At 35.2% G+C, this 20,171-nt stretch overlaps 2 protein-coding genes and 1 pseudogene across 5 annotated transcripts; 2 read left to right on the top strand and 1 right to left on the bottom strand.

Annotated features, from left to right (window-relative positions):
* Positions 1-44: 44 nt before the first annotated feature.
* LOC145591922 (two-component response regulator 24 pseudogene) lies at positions 45-1,302 on the top strand (annotated as a pseudogene).
* A 1,591-nt stretch (positions 1,303-2,893) lies between these two features.
* LOC145591582 (uncharacterized) lies at positions 2,894-6,935 on the top strand. 4 transcript variants are annotated; one of them, XM_081648081.1, is made up of 7 exons: positions 2,894-2,951; positions 3,481-3,633; positions 4,295-4,334; positions 4,466-4,561; positions 4,866-5,071; positions 5,517-5,621; positions 6,360-6,935. In XM_081648081.1, exons 2-7 carry the CDS (start codon positions 3,485-3,487, stop codon positions 6,805-6,807), a joined length of 1,044 nt encoding a protein of 347 aa, XP_081504207.1. In that variant the 5' UTR covers positions 2,894-2,951; positions 3,481-3,484; the 3' UTR covers positions 6,808-6,935. The 4 variants fall into 4 exon arrangements, with proteins under 4 accessions (XP_081504207.1, XP_081504206.1, XP_081504209.1 ...); XM_081648080.1 differs by having other exon boundaries at positions 5,514-5,621; XM_081648083.1 differs by lacking the exon at positions 2,894-2,951 and having other exon boundaries at positions 3,496-3,633; positions 4,054-4,334; positions 5,514-5,621.
* Positions 6,936-8,448: 1,513 nt separating this feature from the next.
* On the bottom strand, positions 8,449-19,826 carry LOC145590572 (protein MAEA homolog). Its single transcript, XM_081647006.1, has 7 exons — positions 19,349-19,826; positions 17,240-17,434; positions 13,157-13,279; positions 11,280-11,465; positions 9,509-9,642; positions 8,811-8,997; positions 8,449-8,697 (listed from the first exon to the last, which is right to left on the bottom strand). Exons 1-7 carry the CDS (start codon positions 19,688-19,690, stop codon positions 8,596-8,598), a joined length of 1,269 nt encoding a protein of 422 aa, XP_081503132.1. The 5' UTR covers positions 19,691-19,826; the 3' UTR covers positions 8,449-8,595.
* Between the last annotated feature and the right edge of the window lie 345 nt (positions 19,827-20,171).

Genomic DNA, 20,171 nt, shown 5'->3' with positions numbered 1-20,171 from the left:
GTCAATAATATTTTGATTATGTGTGTTTTTCAGACATGTCTAAAATGGTTGGAGATAGTAGCATGAATGATGCGAAAAAGTTTACTGCTTTAGTTGTAGATGATACCGCTATCATTAGAAAGATCGAACAAATGTTGCTTAACAATAAAGGGTTTAAAACTAAGGTCGTGGAAAATGGTCAAGAGGCCGTGAACACTTTCATTGAAGGCAATTCTTTTGATGTTATTATTATGGATATGGAAATGCCAATAATGGATGGGATTCAGGTAATCTTTTTTGTATTATCTTAATGGCTTTCTTAATGTTACATATGTTGATGTTAACAACATATCTTTTAATGATATAAGGCTATTAATAAATCAGTTATGATTAATATAACATTTTGGCATAATTAGGACTTAGATAAAGTACTAATTGGCTGATAGTATGAATAAGATAATTAAATTTGAGTCATTATATACAAGATAAATTATATTATATGTATTTATCCCTAATATTAATTATCATTCTATAAAAAGAACCTTTATATTCAAGATCTTTTTTTTTCTATAATCGCATTCTGGTTCATTCCTCATTTTTCAAATTAAAAAAAATTAATGTTTCTATCATCTATACTTAGTATTTAAAAACTCTAATCAAGAAAGATACATGTCTCCATCCTATTACACTTCTCCATCTTCTTCTCCCTTTAACCCAAGTGCTATATGTCTTCTTACATTATTAATTTTTTATTACACTATTTTTCTTTAATTCTTTCATTAAATTTAAACTTCATCTTCCATGCACACTTCATCTTCATCTCCCTTCTTCAATTCAATCTTTTCCTTTTCTCCCTTTAATTTTAGCCCCTCCACCTTCTTTATCTAATCCTCATTTTCAATCAAAGTTCCAAAAATTAAATTTCTTTAATCATGTTTTCGATTACACATTATAACTATAATGACTTATTGATATTTCCTCATTCATCGTTCAATGCAATTTTTTTATGAATAACCCGTGCAATGCACGGGCCAGAAGGCTAGTTTCAATTAAAGTAATGAACTATAATTTCAAAGGGTAAAATTATCACCCTTGCATTTACTAATTTTTTAATATTTATATTAATTTTAAAACTAATTCTTTTACGTGAAGGCAACTAAAGAGTTGCGAGCTATGGGTGTTAAGTGCTTAATATTTGGCATGACAAGTTCTGAATCCAAGTCAGACATTCAAGCATTTGTAGAAGCTGGTTTAGATGAATACTTTCCAAAACCACTGGATTTTGTGAAGATTGATAATATATTCAAGCGCCTCGAAAAGTGATACTAAAAGAAATTTGCATTGGCACTACAAAATGAAATAAGTAAACTATATTTAGTAATTTAATATTTAAATATTGTACTCCTAGTTTCGATATGTTTTTCCTTAGTTTTCAATCAACACATTTATGATTAAACAATACAAAATTTCATATATTGAAGAGTATGCATTATTAAACCTATATGCCCCTATCAATATATCCTTAAAATGTTTGTTTACCTATATATTCTTATAAATATTGATGTTTGTTCATCTAGTGTGAAGACAATTATATCTTTAAAATGTTTCTTTACCTATATGCCCTTATTAATATGATGTTAATTGCATCTAAACCTTTCCTTGTTTAGTATTTAAACAATTATTTTAATGATAATAAAAACAATAAAAAAAAACACGACATATTTAATTAAGAGTTCATTTGGCATCACTGTAGTTTTCTATTTTTTTGTTTTTTGTTTTTTAAAATCATATGATATATGTCATATAATGGATTAAAAATTAGTCAAACTTATTAAAATCATGATAATTTTGAAAACTGATAACAAAAAAGTGAAAACACCTTTTTCTTGTTTTCTGTTTTTAGTTTTTGATTTTCAAAAAATCATAAAACTAAAAACAAAAACGATGCAAACACGCCCTAAGCTAATAAGCATAACGATAATAAATACGTAAAACAATTAACACGCTAATAAGTTTAATAATAGTAATAGTAATAAGAATAATAACAATAATAATAATAATAATAATAATAATAATGATGATGATGATGCACATGTCATAGCTAGCCAGACCATGCCTCGAAAGTTCTTTCGATTGGACGCTATGGTATAACTTTAGTCGTTAGTACATCAGGTATAATTACCAAGGAAATTGCATTTGCCTCCATTTTATTAATCACAAGACAACCAAATAACCCACTAACATTGCAAATCAGGGATTTTTCATTGCCCATGGAAAACAGTGGCAACCAAACAAGCTCTACAAAGAACATAAGTTAGTACATTCTGTATTATTAGTTTATTATACGTGTATGGTCATCGTATGTATAAAGTATAAAAAGCTGCAATTTTACATACTATAGTATTTGTATATATCACTTGTAAAATTTGATCTTAAGTATACCATAATTTACAAGAAAAAAATATATCAAGTGAGGTCTTATTAAATTCATAATAATGTATATTTTATAATATGTAATTTTTATAAATTTTTTTATTGTAAAATTAAAGATATTTAACGATAAAAAAACTGTACATAAAACAATAATTATTTTTTCTAGTTATATCTGATCCGAACTTATATTTTTCTATTCAGATTTGAACTTATTTTTTTTTATAAGATGAGTAAAAATAAATTGAACTAAAGAAGGCCTAACTCGAGGTGTATGAAAAGTTGACACATGTAGGTGATTTAGCAACTTCTCAAATCTCAAGTCTCAACTCTGTTATAATCTGTCTCCATGTGTAGAAGGACAAAGTCAAGGGACTCTAACCATCACCCTCTATCTTCCTTACGACAACGTATCTCAGCCGTTCATTAACTTCACCCCTCTATATAAAACCAAGAGAGAGAAATTTTTTAACACTTTCTCTTCCTTTCCTTCGTTTCGAAACAAATCTAGGGTTTTCGTGCTCCGCTTCTTTGTTCGTCAGGTACGCTTCACTCATCCTACTCAAGTATGTGTTTTTTTTATGATTTCCTCTTTTTCTAAATCGATTATTTCATCGTATTTGATTTTTGATATTTAATTTTATGTGATTGATTGAATTTTGTTTGATTGATGCGTATTTTGATGTATCTTGTTCAATCGATTTGTATTCTTGGGTTGATTTTTTCTGAATTTTTGTGTTGGTGGATGCGAATCAGTAGGCTAGGTTTTCGATTTGCTTTGTGTTTATGTGAGATTTATTGATTTGGGCGATTTTAATTTAGATTTGTTTTTCTTTTTGTTTAAATTGATTATATATTGCGGATTATTGTTATGTTTTCTCAAATGTGAGGCTTTAAATTGGCCAAAAACCGAACAGCTATTCGCATCGATTTGATGTAAGAATCACGCTTTTATCGTCTTTGATTATTTCTTTAATCAAATGCTAGAATTTTGATGTTGTAGTTGAATTTATAAGGGGATTAAATTGTTAGCATAATTGAATTTTTTTTTGTATGAATTTTTTTATGTAGGAAAATGCCTCGATATGGTGACCGTGATCGTGGTGACCGAGGTGACCGTGGCGATCGTGATCGTCATGGCAGTGCTACACGTCTGTATGTTGGCCGCTTGTCTTCGCGTACCAGGAGTCATGACTTGGAAGATCTTTTCAGCAGATACGGAAGGTAATGTAATTCAGGTTACTAATATATAATTATGGCATCTTGTATCAAATTTCCTGTTGGAGGCTTTGTGAGTTTGTTCTTGACTGTAAAGATGGTTTTGTGTTTGTAACTGGAAGTACCATTGTAATTTAACATGGCTTTATAAGTTTAGTACTTGAATTAGTATACTAAAGGAGTAAAATGAAGTTCAGTAAAATGAAGTTCTCTCTTTGATCAAGTTTCTCTTCAGTGTTGGGTGCTGGATTTTAGTCGATGTGAGTGGTGGAAGTTCTCCTTATGACTTGTGCTATGGCAAGTCGAGGGGCTCTTGCAAAGGTCCTTAGTCTTTTTAATGTATGTATGTTCCTAATGAAAATATTTCTTCGAGAGTGTTGCAATCCTCCATGTGTCGTGTGGCTTAACTTGAATGTCTTGTTGAAGGTTTCTAGGCTTTTGCCTAGCCTTGGAGGTCTATGGTGGGATGGTTGCCCTTGATGGAATTGGTGGCTATTCTTGCAATGTATAGGGGACTTTGGCGATTCTTTCTATAATTTAATGCGTATTTTTATGGAATTGGCAACATTCTCAAAGTGGTGTTTAGTTCATCTGTGAGGGGCGAGGTATCAACCCTTCGGTAGTTTTGTCCTGATGGCCTTACTGTTTATGGAAACCGTTTACGCAGAGTACGTGACGTGGATATGAAGCGCGATTATGCCTTTGTTGTATGTATTTCTTCCCTCTTCTCCACTTCTCTTTTAATAATCTGTTGTTCCCAGAAGCACTATAATGATTTGTGCTCTTTTGTTAATCATATATGAGATTTGGTGTTTTTTTTGTTACATTATGAAAACAGGAGTTTAGTGACCCTCGTGATGCTGAAGATGCAAGATATAGCTTAAACGCACGAGATGTGGATGGTAGTCGAATTATTGTTGAGTTTGCAAAGGGGGTATGTGGCAATGGACATCCTTTGGCGTTTTAGTGTATTACCAATAATTATTGTGTTATTATAACTTGCTCTTTTTTCGTCATTTGATAAATATAATAGACTAGTAGAGTTTCTGATAGCTTGTTTTAAATAAGCTTAGCAGCTGTAACTGACCAATTATTGGGTGCTTGTCTCATTGTAGATATTCATAGTGCAATGCATTTTTAGATTGTTCCGTACTTCAATATGCCAATGTGCTGTGCCTAATCTAGCTACAATTCTACAATGTATTGATTTGCTGAATTTTTTCTAATTTATCATGTAGGGACCACGGGGTCCAGGTGGTTCGCGTGAGTCACGAGACTTTGGTAGCAGAGGACCAGCCCCTGGATCAGGAAGATGTTTTAATTGTGGAATTGAAGGCCACTGGGCACGAGATTGCAAAGCAGGTGACTGGAAGAACAAATGTTACCGCTGTGGAGAGCGGGGCCATATAGAAAGGAATTGTCAAAACAGCCCCAAGAAACTAAGGTCTTTATTTTTACTTTGCCCCCTCGAATAATTTGCATTACTGTTATTTCTGTCTCTCTTTCTGAAACTGCCTACTGTTTTTTTTTGTTTTCTACAATACTACTTTAAACTTAACCATCAGTTTATCTTTACATATTAAGTCTAATTGTGGTAAGGTTTAAGCGATTGAAAGCTTCTCTCCCTAATCACATTTGAGCGATCTGAAATACCTCTATTAAGAACTTCTTGTTGGAAATTATTTTGCATTAAGCCCCATCCCTCACCTCTCCTTTAGCTCCACCATTGCTTGCAATACCAAAAAAGTAGAATTTGTAGACTAACAATGATAGTCACATCTTTGAAAGAGTAAACTTAAAGTATAAGCTTCTTTTCTTGAAAGCAATAAACTTTGGCATGTCTCACTTTGATTGTTACTGAGTAAATTATGTTTGATTTCTTCTAGCAGACGCGGTCGAAGCTACTCGCCCTCAGGATCGCCACGCCGGCGTTCACCATCTCCTCGCCGAGACAGAAGCCGTAGCCGTAGTTTTAGTAGGAGCCGTAGCTACAGGTGTGTTATTCATTGAAGCAATTTTTATGCTATTACAATAAATTTGTGTGCAAGATGAGTTTAATCTGGTTGGAAATGCCGGTAAGGCCCTCTTTGGATTGCTATATTGGGTGTCTTTTTAGTGTGATTACTTTGGTATTGTGTACTTCCAGCTTTGTTCCGTTTGATCTTATAGCTATAATACTTCCAGCTTTGTTCCTTTTGATCTTATAACTGGGTTTTGATGCACAATGGAGAAAGGGTAGCTTGCCGTTGAAGTTTTTGGCACATTATGCAATTTTTTTTATTCTATGTTTGTATGCCTAGAAAGGGTTATAGCCGTACAGTAGAAAGGGGAAAGCAAGTTTTTGGTATGTTGTTTTGAATGTGAGAAACAATATGGTTGGTTGGGGTGTTTCCTTCAATACTTCTAGATAGGAGTAGCTGGTAGGTTACTTATTACGGAGTATTACTAGGAAACATTTGCAAGTACTGTATTTCACTTGGGTTAGAACTAATATAGATAGCAATTCTACTGCTGAAAACATAGTTGTCACTGTTTGTTATGGCTTTATCCCATTGGCAACTGTGTTTCTGGCTTGTAACCTGTCTACTTACATTTTTGTTTTTTCTGTTGCTTGATTCTGTTTTGGCTTTGCTGGTTTGGTTTTGGTGGGGCTCTTAAATTGCATGCCATTAGGGTAGTGCGAATGCACTGGTTCAACTAAGTATTGTCTTTTGTTTTTTTCATCCTTGCAGTCAGTCTAGATCTCCACCAAGAAGAGAGAGAGATATCGAGCGTGCTGGTCGGTCAAGGAGCCCTCGTCCAAGCAAGAGCCCTGTCAAAAGCAGGAGCCCTATAAGAAGCAGAAGCCCCAAACGACAGAAGAGCTCTCCTCTGTCATCAAGGGGCAGGAAACGCTCTCCAACACCCGATGATAGGAGTCCTGAAGGCAGAGGTAGATCCTCTGATAGGGATGAGAGACGTGCCAATGGATCTGATTATGCTGGTAGCCCAAGGTCGAGGAGTAGAACCCCTGTCAAAGAAGGTGAAAGAGAGAGCCCCAGAAATGGAGATGCTCGAAGTCGTAGCCCCTTTGAAGAAAATGGCCGAGATCACAGTGTCAGCCCTGTTGCTAGGAATGACCAGAATGGTAGGGAAGATGACAATGACGACTATGAAGCTTCTCCTAGGGGCAGTGAATGATCGGAGATACTAGTATTTTTTTTTTCTTTTTAATACCTTGTGTTCACAACTAAAGCTGTTAACTGGAAGGATGTCGCATTTACCTTGGTTTAAACTCTGTTGTTATTACATAGAATTTTTTGTTCTCACTCATTTGTTTATGCATCTGATGGTTTTTGTTGGAATATTTTGCTGAATAATGACCTGTTTTAACACCTTTCATATTGATGGTAAATGGCAGGCATGTTTTGTACTTAGGTGTTAACTGTTAAGGTTTTAAGTTTGCATTTGGTGTTTGCTGGCATAATGATAGCTTATACTACTTGGCTGTACAAATTTGCGTTTGAAATCATCAATTGGAAAATTCGTTGAGAAATACTGTTAAAGACATTTTCTACTACCTCCGTATTGTATGTCTATTACTGTAATGTTTAATCGTCTGCAAAACTCTATTACCTCCGTATAGTATCTATTACCTTCGTTTCAAATTATTTGCGACAATAATTTGAAATAGAAGTGGTATATTATTTTTTGTTTGGTAACCATTCAAATTGGTCATTAACAACTGCGGAGTATTGCTCGTTTCTTTTTATTTTGGATCTACTTGAATGTATCAAAATCAATTTTTAAATTTCTCATCCAATTTGAACTTCATTTTGCCAAAAATCATATTGATTTGGCAATTTTTTGCCTCCTGGCGCAATTACTTTTTTTCTTTCGGGAATATATTATCTTGAGGTGCTATTATGACGCATAACAAACTCCTGCTAAAAATATATGGCATAATCTTATATATAATTAAGAGTCATTTTAATTATTTTTTTTTGAAATTTTTCAAGGGACTTCAATAACTATTAACATTTCACTTTGTCTTCAATTCTTTTGCGTAAAATATATCCCATGCATTGGCACGGGTATGCTACTATGCTCTAGTTGGAATAATTTCATAGTCATTTTTTAATAAATTGGTTGAGCAAAACCCTCATATCGAACCCAGTTAGTGAAATTGACAATATTTCTACTCAAGCTCTTGTTGAACAGTGTTGGATTTTTGTCAAAGCCTGATCAACACATGAACCAAGGAGACTTAATAGGGAAACATGAAACAATGAATTTAGCAACTGGACTACCAACTTCATTCATACGAAGTATATTATGGACAGAGGATGAAAATATGCTCCTCAAAACTTTGAGTTGGACTCACTGGATAATTAGTGTATTAGTGTGCAATCATCTCATAGGCTTCGCTACAAAAAAAGCAGGGATTTTGGAAACCACAAATGATCCCGTAACTTAAGGATAAGGGGTGCTCTCTTATCTTCTGATTAGGGAAGTAATGTGCAGTAAAATACACTTCACGATCTCTTGTACAGAGTATACAGTAAACATAGAAGGGTTCATTATCTTTTGATCAAACATGTACTGTTGAAGTGGTTATAGCAAACCTGATCAGAGTAAAAGCTATCTTAAAAACCATCAACATCCTTCATCATGGCAAATGCAGTGGAGAAACCATTAAAAATATACAGACATCCACAACTGCTTTTATTGTGACACAACGGGTTGATAATCTTTGAGGCAGCTGAAAACTCGATTTTATAGCCACGGAGCAATCTACTGCTTATAAAAACATTCACATACTGATAAACAAGAATAACAGCATCAGCAAAGAAAATAACAAATTAAATTGCCCTTTTGATATGTACATGTGGGTAGCTGCCAATCCTCCAACGGGTCACAGCAAAAAAAAAGAAAAGAAAAATCTATTCTTGTTTACAGTCTTTTTACATAGTTGTTCAAGGTATGATTCTATGAGATGAATGCCTTAGCAAGATCAGAATAGTTGCAGACTTCACCTGTCCTTGGGCAAGTAATTTTACCATTATTCCTACGAGCCATATCCTCGAGAGCCTGCCAAAGCACAATCAATAAAATGAACTATGGTTACAGAAAGGGAAAAAGAAAATTTAAAGAAAAAAGATAGCTTAAAGAATAATCAATCCACTTATGGACACTACACAAACCTTAGTGCTGTAAACATAGCCATTTGGTAAGACCATAGGCGGATTTTCAGTATCCATCAATTCTTTTGTTATGTAGCAGACAATTTTTGAGTGTTGCTGCTTCGAGAATGGAAGTGATACTGCCAATTTACGGAAACTTTCCTGAGACAATGGATCATCTTTCGGACAGTCATCTTCATAGCAAAATCTAAAAGAGGTCAAGGCACAACATATTTCACTGGACCTAAATGGAATCAAGATGCAGTTCTCTGCAATTTAGCATGCAAGTGAAATACATGTTCTAATCTTGAAGACAGCTTCATAGACAGCATTTAGGCTAGTGTTCATAGCTTCAAACCAAGCAGCATGAACAATATATAGATGTGAAACATGTGTCCTGATTGTGCTGAAATATATTTCTTAAGCACCTAAAATCTATATTTATGTTAAAAGGTGACTAATATTACTATGTGGGAAAGCATAATGTAGGAGCAATTCTATAATGGTGATAAAAAAGGAAAAGTGCATACTTGCACAAGCAGTCAAGCACAACAACAAAGCCTTAGTTCCAAAAAAAATCTTGTTATTGCATCATCTCTATGTTAGCTCCTATTTAAAATTTAAATTTAACAAAAAACCAACAAAAGTGATACACTGATACGGAGTTTTCAAAGCAGATTTAAAAATTAAATTTAAATAAAAAGCAACAAAAAGGATACGGAGTTTTCAAAGCAGATAAGCCGGCCTGCAAATAGATATTTAACAATGGTTCAAGGGTCATGCCATACAATTTGTAGAATTCCTGCTTGAAAAGGTCCACCAGGTGGTCCCATTGCTTGGGTTCAAAAAGGACCTGCCAAGAGGAAAAGGAGGCAAACATCAAGTATGAGTGAAGTAGAATTATTCTGTCCAGAACACCAGTCATTATTTTCTCTTTTAAGGGAAAATCAACCAAGATTAAGTGGTCACATTGTCACAATGACATCCAAAGAATTAGCTTCTTATGATAACCTCGTTGAGAGAGTCAATACATTGTTATAAAAGATTGAATGGGGTATGCGAGCTTGGTTTAGTAAGGCCTGGCAGTCAAGCTAAAGCTTGCCTCTATAATGAGGGCAGTCTCCCTCTATGATGAGGCAATTTGACCACAAGACCTCGAACCCCACAAAAGACTGCAAGAAGTTTTCTTGATTTCTTGAAAGGAAAAGAAATTAATTTATTAAAAGAGACAATTGAACTTCACCGGCTTAAGAAATACTCCCTCCGTCCCTTTATTTTTGCTCCATTGCCATTTTTTGGGTCAAATTTTAAAAACTTTGACCATAAATTTCCGTTAATCTATAAAAGTTTATCTAGTCATGAGTGGTCTTGTTAGATTCGTCTCATTATATTTATTAATATCACGTTTTTGTAATTTTTACGTGTATGGAAATAAAGATATCGACGTTTTAAGACGCGTCTTGAAGACCGTGCATAGTCAAATGGGGCAAAAAAATAGGGACAGTGGGAGTACACAAACAAAGATACAAACAATCTGCCCCACATCAACACAATAACCCAATGCCTCAGGATCTACTTCACATATGCTCTTCATAGTGGCAGGGTCAGTAAGGGAAATTCACATTAATTCTGTTAGCATTTTCGTGAAACTTGTCTTCGATGAGAAGGTGGAGTCGTTCACTGAATGAGAGGAAATTATCTACAATACAATGGAGCAAGAGATTAAAAATAAGAGTGGGTTGAAAGAGAGAATCATCCAGATAAGCTCTTCTCTTTTCTCGTGTAGGAGTTTCCAGACACTTTGAAGCTTGGAGTAGCATTGCCCAATTTTATTATTTAGTAGTGTCAATTAATATGACTAAATTATCAATGATTTTTATTTTTTAGTTTCTTTTTTCTTAGCTGAAAATTAGAAAAAATTTCCAGTCTACTAATCTCCTTTACAATCAGATAGACCCAATACTTTTCGTACCTTCACCCCAGACTTATATGCATGTCCAAACAATACTCAAATAGCAATATAGATGGCAGGATATATAAACAAGAATAAACATGCAAGTTTTACAATGATAAAATATGGAGTAGAAAAATAAAACTCATCACAAGAAGAAAAAAAATTCCAATGGGAATGTTAGACTAGGGAAAGGGTTGGGAACTTCAAACAATGTTGCAGAAAATTCTGTACTAAAACATTGTATAGTATCTAAAACTGGATGAAGAAATAAGAAATAGAAGCAAAACAAGAGAAAACAATGATATGCTTGCGAGCATCTCATACAGATTTATTACAGATCTGCACACACTACAACAGTGGCAGTTTTGAAACTTGATGCATGTGTGAGTATCTGAGGTCATATTACATAAAATGTCATTACTCCAAAACAACAAAGTGACAAGAGCAAATGAAGCAGTTGCACATACAGAGCAATATAATACTGATAATGATACCAAAATAGAGAAACAAGCAAAGAAGCTGATCAAAAAACTGACCTTGTAGGTAGCACACTCTGTACTGCTCTTAAAAGCAAGTGTTGCAAGAACTCTCTGCAACTCTTTCATATGAGTTGCTCCCCATGGTGCTAGATATTTTTGGGCGTATCTAATTGCACGCATATTGTTATCAGCTCTAACCAATTCTATGAACTCTTGAAGTCTTAGCTGAAACTCAAATTTGCTCTGTAACCAAGAAAGAGGGTAGTGTTAAGCTACCTTATCTTTTATCTTTGTGTGCAGGAGTGTTATAGCATATCACTAAAGTGACACATATCATAAGCTAAAAATAAAAGTTAAAACCCGTTCAAAAATTATTTCAGAGAATACTATATCACGAAAACAATGTCATTTTCTCAAAAACCATAGATGAGATAACTATGTATTGACAATCTATTTGATACTAACAACTAAATTTATTTTATTTTTCTAACAAAATAAAAAATAAATAATAAAAACACCACTCAAAAGGGTTTGGTCTCATTTCTATTTAGGGATTACATTATTATTATTATTATTTGCTACCTCTATTTGATGATCTATTCTGCAAAAGCTAAATCTTATTGAACTTTCCCATTTTCCTTTATGTTCTTAAAAGGTCAACTAGAAAAGCGCTCTAAAACAGATTGAACTTCTGAATGCCGTTATTTAAAATTTCTATTCCCTATTATGAGAGTCAAACTATGATCAACCATATAATTTTTCAAAACTTAGAACACAAATGCAACACCTATGGCTAGATGAATATCCAAGGAGGTATTGCTTTTAGCAACTTCTACAATTGTGTACACCAACTACACAGGGTTTTGACTTTTGACACAGTGTAAGTGATATTATTGTAAGATTGCACAAGTAAAATTCAATATAGAAGCAGTAATGGATTATTATATATCCTTATTGCACTCATTGCCTTCCCAATATCAACACTTTTGACAAAGAAATTTTGCATTTATCTAAAACTTGATGTAAACATCCTTTCCACTTGTCCCCCATCTCTTCCTGATCCCTTATATGATAATGCCTCCTCAGATTCCACTAATGGATTAAATTTTATAGTAAGATATCCCAACAAAACAACACATTGAGCTAAGTGACTCCTAATTTGGCAGACTAAAATATCTGACAGAGATCAAGAGCTGTAACAAGCTTCACCATAGACCCTAATTGATGTGATAGCATTCCTTGATCTATCTCTACATGCTTTCTCAGACTAATTGCATGGTTTTGCTAATAACATAACAGTGAGGTTTCATGTAACTGAAAAATGCCCTTAATTTCAGTAATATAGCCTTCCTACTTTCTTAAGTACTTTTATGAAAGTAAGATTAATATTCTGTTAGTTTATTCGGAGTGTATCCTATTATCACTAGGAGAAGGATTTCACAAGTTTTGGTCTGAATTTCTTATACCATATTAATCAGCTTACCCAAACTCGCTAGGAGTTTTGTAGTTTTTGCAGGTTCTTTGTTTGGTATATGGTTCTGCTGAACGAGTCTTGGGTGAAAATTTCTTAAACAAGCACCAGAATTTAACACCCTAAAAAGAGGCTCTGTTAACCGAGAAATGTTGAAAAGCGCATACTAATTCATGGAAAAATTCCATGGTACTTAGCTACTTACACAGTAGTTACAGCTTAAATCTTAGTAACAGTAGACATACATGAACAGAGAGTATAACGACTGTATAACTGAGGGCCTATATCGCTTTTCCTACAACCTGATCTCAGGCAACTTCAACCTTTGACCTTAGCTAATTGCAACTTAATAGGTGAGTCATAATAACTATGAAGTAGCAAATTAAGACAATAGTTATTCCTTATATACTTGTTCAAATTAGCAGGCAATAAAATCAGGATATAGTCTGTACTTTGTACACACCTTTGACTTCTTCAGCCTAGACTTGTTATCAGCACACCAGGCTAATGCAGGAGATACCTCTTTGTTTTGAAGAGCTTCAATAACCCGTCTAGCTTCATGAAATACATCAATATCAACAAGATCCTGACATAAAAAGATCATTTCAACTACATCAGTGAAAACTGCAGTAATTTTCTTCTGAGCTAAATAGAGCACAAAAGTTTCTGGGGTGCCTTCTCTGACAAGAAAAGATTATTTCTTTTACCATTTGTTTTGGGAGGGGGAGGGGGGGGGGGGGGGGGGGAGGGTCTATTTTGCTCACACCAAAGTCTTAAATTACCAGTTCCCAGAATATTAAAATTTTATGTGTACTACACAAAACACAATTAAATGTTTATGATTTTTTAAGAAAGATTATCAGTAAGAATTTCAAGAAAAGCAATTCTAGATCTGTCATAAACTTCTCAAATTATAATTAGCTCATTTAAAGTTCTTTTAAGATTATAAAAAATCCTTTTCAAGCAATCACAATCAACATATATGAACTTGTCCAGCTCATTTAGCAGTCAAAGAGGTTATGTTCTCAAGTTAAACATATGAATAGGAAAAACGGAAGAGCTGCATTGTAAAAAAAAGATAAATACCGTACAACAATAAACTCATGAAAATATATTTTATAATGAGCAAATAGATCAATCAATCAATCAATCAATCAAAGCCTTAATCCCAAAAGTGGGGTCGGCTAACATGAACCAAATTTGATTATTCCGTGTAGTCATCAACATAAATCTTTCTCCTCCATCCCTTACGATCCAAAACTTCATCCTCACGTAAATCCATGCACTTCATATCCTTCCTCACTCCTTCCAACCAAGTCATCTTTGGTCTCCCTCTTCCTCGTTTAATCCCTCCATGGTCCCACTCTTCCACTCTTCGCACCGGTGCACCCTCGGGTCTCCGTCTTACATGTCAAAACCAACGCAGACGATTTTCCCTTAATTTATCTACAATGCCCGCCACACCTACTTTCTTGCGAATAACCTCATTTCTGATTCTATCTCTTAAAGTGTTTCCACACATCCACCTTAACATGCGCATTTCCGTAACCTCCATCTTTTTAATATGCTCTTTCTTAGAAGCCCAACATTCTGTACCATAGAGCAACACTGGTCTTATGGCAGTCCTGTAGAATTTTCCCTTCAACTTTAAGGGAATGCTGCGGTCGCATAGCACTCCCGTGGCCGCTCTCCATTTAAGCCACCCTGACTTAATCCTGTGGGTCACGTCTTGATCAATGTCACCATTCTTCTGGATGATCGACCCTAGGTACTTAAAACATTCACTCATGGTCAAATCCTTTCCATCCAAACTCACCACTTCATTGTTTGTCCCCCTCTGAGTGCCAAAACGACATACCAAATATTCAGTCTTACTCCGACTTAGCTTAAACCCTCTAGATTCCAACCTTTGCCTCCATTGCTCCAACTTGACATTAACCCCATCCTTAGTCTCATCCACCAAAACGATATCATCTGCGAACAGCATACACCATGGAACCTCATCTTGAATTGGTCTAGTTAATTCGTCTAGAACCGTTGCAAAAAGAAAAGGGCTTAATGCAGACCCTTGATGCAATCCGATTGTAATAGGGAAATCTTTTGTCAACCCTCCGCATGTCCTCACATTTGTTGACACATCCCGATACATATCCTTAACTAGGTCTACATACCTTCGTGGGATACCTTTCTTCAACATTGCCCACCAAAGTATCTCTCTTGGCACCTTGTCATATGCCTTCTCTAAATCAATAAAGACCATATGAAGATCTTTCTTCTTTACCCTATAAAACTCCATCATTTGTCTTATCAAATGGATTGCCTCCATAGTAGATCTCCCAGGCATAAAACCAAATTGGTTATCTGAAATGCTTGTGCATGCCCTCAACCTTTGTTCAATCACCCTTTCCCACAACTTCATAGTATGGCTCATAAGCTTAATTCCTCGATAGTTAGAACAATCTTGAGCGTCTCCTTTGTTTTTATAAACCGGGACCAAGGTGCTCTTCCTCCAATCTTGTGGGATCCTTGTAGCCGTCCATATCTTGTTGAAAAGGTTTGTTAACCAATCAATACCAATCTTACCCAAACACCTCCACACCTCTATCGGTACCCCATCAGGGCCAACCGCCTTCTTAGGTTTCATCTTCCTCAGTGCAATCTCCACCTCTACTCTCCTAATCCTTCGCACATACTCCATGTTGATTTCTTCATCACTCATAGAGGTATCTCCTATCACAACTCCATTACTTCCATTAAATAATTCATCGAAGTACCCCTTCCACCTGTCCTTGATGCCCTCCTCTTGCACTAGGACCATTTGGTTCTTATCTTTGACACACTTCACCATGCCAATATCCTTCCTTGCCTCTTGTCTTCTCTTTGCCATCTTATAAATGATCCTTTCTCCCTCCTTGGAATCAAGCTTTTCATAAACCTCCTGATATGCCTTTTCTTTTGCTTGGCGAACAGCTGCCTTTGCCTTACTCTTAGCCTCCTTATACGCTGCAAAGGTTTCATCACTCCTACATTTTCCTAAGGCTTGATAGCATTCCCTTTTTTGCTTAATTACTGCTTTCACCTCTTCATTCCACCACGAAGTATCTCTCTGTACCGAAGTTCTTCCCCTTACTTCCCCTAAGACCTCTTTGGCCACTCTTAGGAAACAGTTCTTCATTCGTAACCAGGTCATGTCCGGATCCACCTCTCCATCCCAATCCGCTTCTTCAATTACCTTTTCTGTAAAAACCTTAGCTTTTGCATCCCTTAGGGTCCACCATCTTATCCTTGGTTCTTCTTGTCTAACTTTTTTCTTCGCCTTCTCTTTCAGACGAATAGTCATTACCAATAGCCGGTGTTGTCCACCAATAATGAGCAAATAGATGTAAGAACAAAACCAGAGAAAAAAGGATAGCTATCATAAGTTGTCCTCCTTAAAGCCAAAATTTAGATTAGATATTAGCCCAATTCCATTTAATATCCCCCACTAAGCAACTTGTAAATTCCCCCGCCACCTTAGCCCACAACAAAGCTGAAAAAGTTATACTATCACACAATGAACCAGCACTCAAAGCAGTTACACATTTCAATTTAGCAACAAACACCACAATTTTTTTTTTTTAAAAAAATAAATCATTTTGCCAAAACATGTTCTTCTCCTTCGCTCTTCCAAAGTCAACAAAACAGATCTGTAACCGGTCCAGAACAGTAATCTCCATGGTCCATGCACAGCAAAAAAACCTCCCCCAAATATTGCTAGCCATCTCACAATGAAGGGATATGTGTGAGCTCACCTGATCATCATTAACCAAAAATTCTCTTTTTATAAGGGCTTTTTGTTAGTTGATATTTACTTGTTATTGAAGAATGGAGGATGGTAACAACCATTTTCTGTGTGTTCTCCTCGATTATATAACTGCTGTACAATCTAGAGGATGTTCTTCTAGGTTATAATGATGTGTTGCTCATCATTATAACTTACAAGCATCCTCTAGCTTGTGCAGAAGTTATATGCAATAATAAACAATATCTCACTTAAAATAGCAATCAGATATGTAGTATTGAAGAGCTGCTAATAGCAGAAAGTCCCTTGGTTCTTCAAAGAAGTAAATGCACATGTATTATAGATGAAAAGGATATGCCTCTGCCAATATAAAACAGCTTAAGCGGATATCTCTCCAAAGTATCAATTACAAAGGATGGCATGATGTTTGTCATCTATTCTAGCAAATTTTTGTTCACTGAACAAGATTCAGAGTCTTAAGACGTGAACTTAGGCGACTTTTAATCTGTTATATAGAGATAATATTACCCTTCATATGTAACTTACTGTGAACCAGGGAGATTTTTAAAATAAATATACTGGGGAGACTAGATACATATCTGATGGTGACTAATCAATGTCTTACCAGTAAAGAAAATGAGGTGGTACCCCCAAAAAAAAAAAAAATAAAAAAAAAAATAAATAAATAAATAAGCAAATTGATAAAATATAAAAAGTTGCAGCAATGAATTTCTAGAACACTTAAATCTAAAGAAAGCAAGATACCTGTATATTGCTAGTTTCAGCCAACTTTGCAGCACTCTCATAATACGACATACGAAGCATATAGTCCACAAGAATCCGCTTCAAACGTGTGTTGCTCCATTCATTTAAATTATCTGCATCTGCAGATTCCAAATGGTCTAATCGAGATCGACATCGTTGTGCTTGCAAGTTCTCTACTCGGCTTCCTTCCTCTAGCTATTTGCCAAACATGAATAAAAATAAGCACCAAAAAATAGCAACCAAAGAAAAAAAAAATGCAACATGAAATTTGCTATGAGCTTTACTTCCAAAGCATCCTATATAGGAAACCACCAATTTTTCTAACATTTAAAAATCATTTTTTGGTTCCTTATTTCCTCTTTGTACACATTAATCAATAACCTAACATTTCTGACAAGAAAAGTTGATAAAGTATTGCTATTCTAATCAAAACAGTCACAGAAACAACAGTAAGGAGAGAGAGGGGCAAGGGGAGAGGAGAAGTAGACTGTTTGAAGTTCCACACCCAAAAACCAAAATTGAAAGCATCTTCAGAAACAATAAGAGTTAAACAATAGCAAAACCCATGGTTAAGCAATAAAAATTATGCAAAACCCATGGATACAGACATACAGCCAAACTGACAAAGAATATATATTACAAAGCAGGTATCACTATAGCTGTAAATAAAATGAAGAGTCAAATAATGGAAAAATAAAATAAAATTATAGTGCTTGAGGGAAATGCACATACAGTTATGAACTTATGGAGTATCTAGGCTTTATCCCATTGCATATATTCTTACACAATAATTCCAAGAGTCATATGAATTCTTGAGGTTGAGATTATGAGTTTCTGTAGTAAACTAAATTCACAAAGAGGCTGTTTGATGAAGGAGTTTCAACAAAGAAAACAAAAATAGTTCCTCTGTTTCCTTTTTTCTGTATTTTATTCAAATATTTAGCATCTCTTACGTCTCCAATGAGTAATTGGTATGAGGTAAGTGATTGGCATGCTTAGGAAAAAAAGGCAATCAAGTTGAGGAGCTTGACCAACTCAATTCTATTTATGATAAAGTAGCATGAGGTAATGAAAATGAATCTATTTCCAGAATTACCGTTAAAGACACGAACATAAGGCTATAAGCATCAAACTAATAAAAGCTTCATATTAGAAAAAAGTCAGTTCTACAATATTAATTCAACATGCAAGTGCTGCAAATAAAGAAAATTGCTGTCTACAAGAGTACACCAATAAATAGCTAAGGGATAGACATTTAGACCAAATTACGGTCCACTTCGGTGAACCAAACAGCAAACAAAAGCAAAGCCTCGGTGTGAAAATCAGCTTAGTATGATAAGCTGCAGCCAAAAAAGCTTCACATGTGTCCCAAAAATCCATTTTGTCATCCAAGAAAGCATTCTACAATCAACAGAATGCTTTCTTGGATGACAAAATGGATTTTTGGGACACATGTGAAGCCTACACCTGTGAAATGGATTTTCAAAAGCAAACAGAATGCTTTCTTGCATTCTACAATCAACAGAATTTCACTACCAAAATAATTGAAAGGATTGATCAAAATTCACCAAACCTACACCACAAGAAGCCATTTCTAGAACCCGACATCTGTTCTTTTTCTATATAACTCCATCATACTACAAAAAAAACTCCCATTTCGCAAATTTGATTGCTCATTGTACTTTAGTTTAAAATTCACATACTTATAGGGTTATTTTAGTGAAAGTGTGTGTGAAACACTTGCAATCAACATAATTTTCTCAATGTGTATGCCAATTAGCTTAGTTGGTAAAGCATTAAAGGTCTCAGGCAATGGAAAATTGTCGAATTTTGTCTACATCACTTCCCTTCTAGAATTTCACTATAACAAAAGTACAAAACTCAAAATAAAACTCTCCCAATTCACGAACACTAAGAATCATCAAAATTCTCCAACTGGGGTGACCAATTAGCTCAAGTTATCGAAACCCGTCTACATCACTGTCCTTTGAGACTCTCGTCAAACCCGAAAAACATACAAAACACAAACCCCGATAAATAACCAATCAACCATTATCAGTTTTATCACCTAATTTGCAAAAAAAAAGAAAGTACTAAGTAGTGTGATACCTTTCTCTTGAGACCTTGAAGACGAGAAACAAGAGAAGAAAGATGAGAAACGGCGTCGTCACGAGACAAATCAGAAGAGGAAGAATCAACGGCAGAAATGACGGCGGAAACTTCTTTCTCAACGGCACGATGATTAGCACGAATGGTCTTCTTGTAGTGTTCAAAGGGTACTCGAAGAAATTGATGTTCAAGTTTGAGTGAATCCGACAAGTAACTCAACTTGGATGCCGGAGTTTCCGAGGTTGCCGGAGTTGATACGGCGGAAGAGAGGGTGGTGTCGGTGGATGATCCGATGATGGAGGTTGTTCCGGTGTTGCCGTTGGGGAGTGGGTCGATCTCCATTGGAGAGGAGAGAGACTGAGATTGGAAGGAATGGAAAATGGAGATGGTGAGAAAGGTGATGAATGATGATGGTGATGAATGATGATGGTGTGTGATTGATTGGATGAGTGTCAATGTGGGTAATTAAACGATCTCGTTTTGTTTGGTGTAATTGGGAAGCTTTAAGAGCGGGCATAAATAGAGTCTTTCATTGAAAAAAAAAAAATGAAAATTAATAAATAATAATCACACATTTGCTTTACCTTCTAAATCTCACCTTTTGATAATTCCAAAACAGTCTCACCTTTTACCCTATGAGGGAGAGTGATACACATACATTCACTGTATGTGGAACCCACATACATTCCCAATAAGGTGCTGCCACATAAGCAAGAGCCAAAAAAAAAGAGGGAATATTAGGGGGGAAAATTTCACCCTCAATGGCGCTAAGAAGCTACTAAAGCGGGAAAATGGTTGGCAAAAAAAGTTAGCACCTAACCAC

This window comes from Chenopodium album, chromosome 18, assembly GCF_948465745.1.
Source record: "Chenopodium album chromosome 18, dcCheAlbu1.1, whole genome shotgun sequence".
Classification (NCBI taxonomy): domain Eukaryota; kingdom Viridiplantae; phylum Streptophyta; class Magnoliopsida; order Caryophyllales; family Amaranthaceae; genus Chenopodium; species Chenopodium album.
The sequence above is the reverse complement of the archived record's forward strand: the minus strand, read 5'-3'. Positions and strand labels throughout refer to the sequence as shown.

Bases quoted from the DNA above. Each gene is read 5' to 3' on its own strand.
- LOC145590572 (XM_081647006.1), bottom strand. From the start codon at position 19,690: ATGGAGATCGACCCACTCCCCAACGGCAACACCGGAACAACCTCCATC. The intron at 9,643-11,279 runs GTCAGTTTTTTG...TCCTCTTGGCAG, and splicing joins CAGAGTGTGCTACCTACAAG to GTCCTTTTTGAACCCAAGCA. The intron at 8,698-8,810 runs GTTTGTGTAGTG...GTGCTTTGGCAG, and splicing joins GCTATGTTTACAGCACTAAG to GCTCTCGAGGATATGGCTCG.
- LOC145591582 (XM_081648080.1), top strand. From the start codon at position 3,485: ATGCCTCGATATGGTGACCGTGATCGTGGTGACCGAGGTGACCGTGGC. The intron at 4,335-4,465 runs GTATGTATTTCT...TTATGAAAACAG, and splicing joins AGCGCGATTATGCCTTTGTT to GAGTTTAGTGACCCTCGTGA. The intron at 4,562-4,865 runs GTATGTGGCAAT...TTTATCATGTAG, and splicing joins TTGTTGAGTTTGCAAAGGGG to GGACCACGGGGTCCAGGTGG.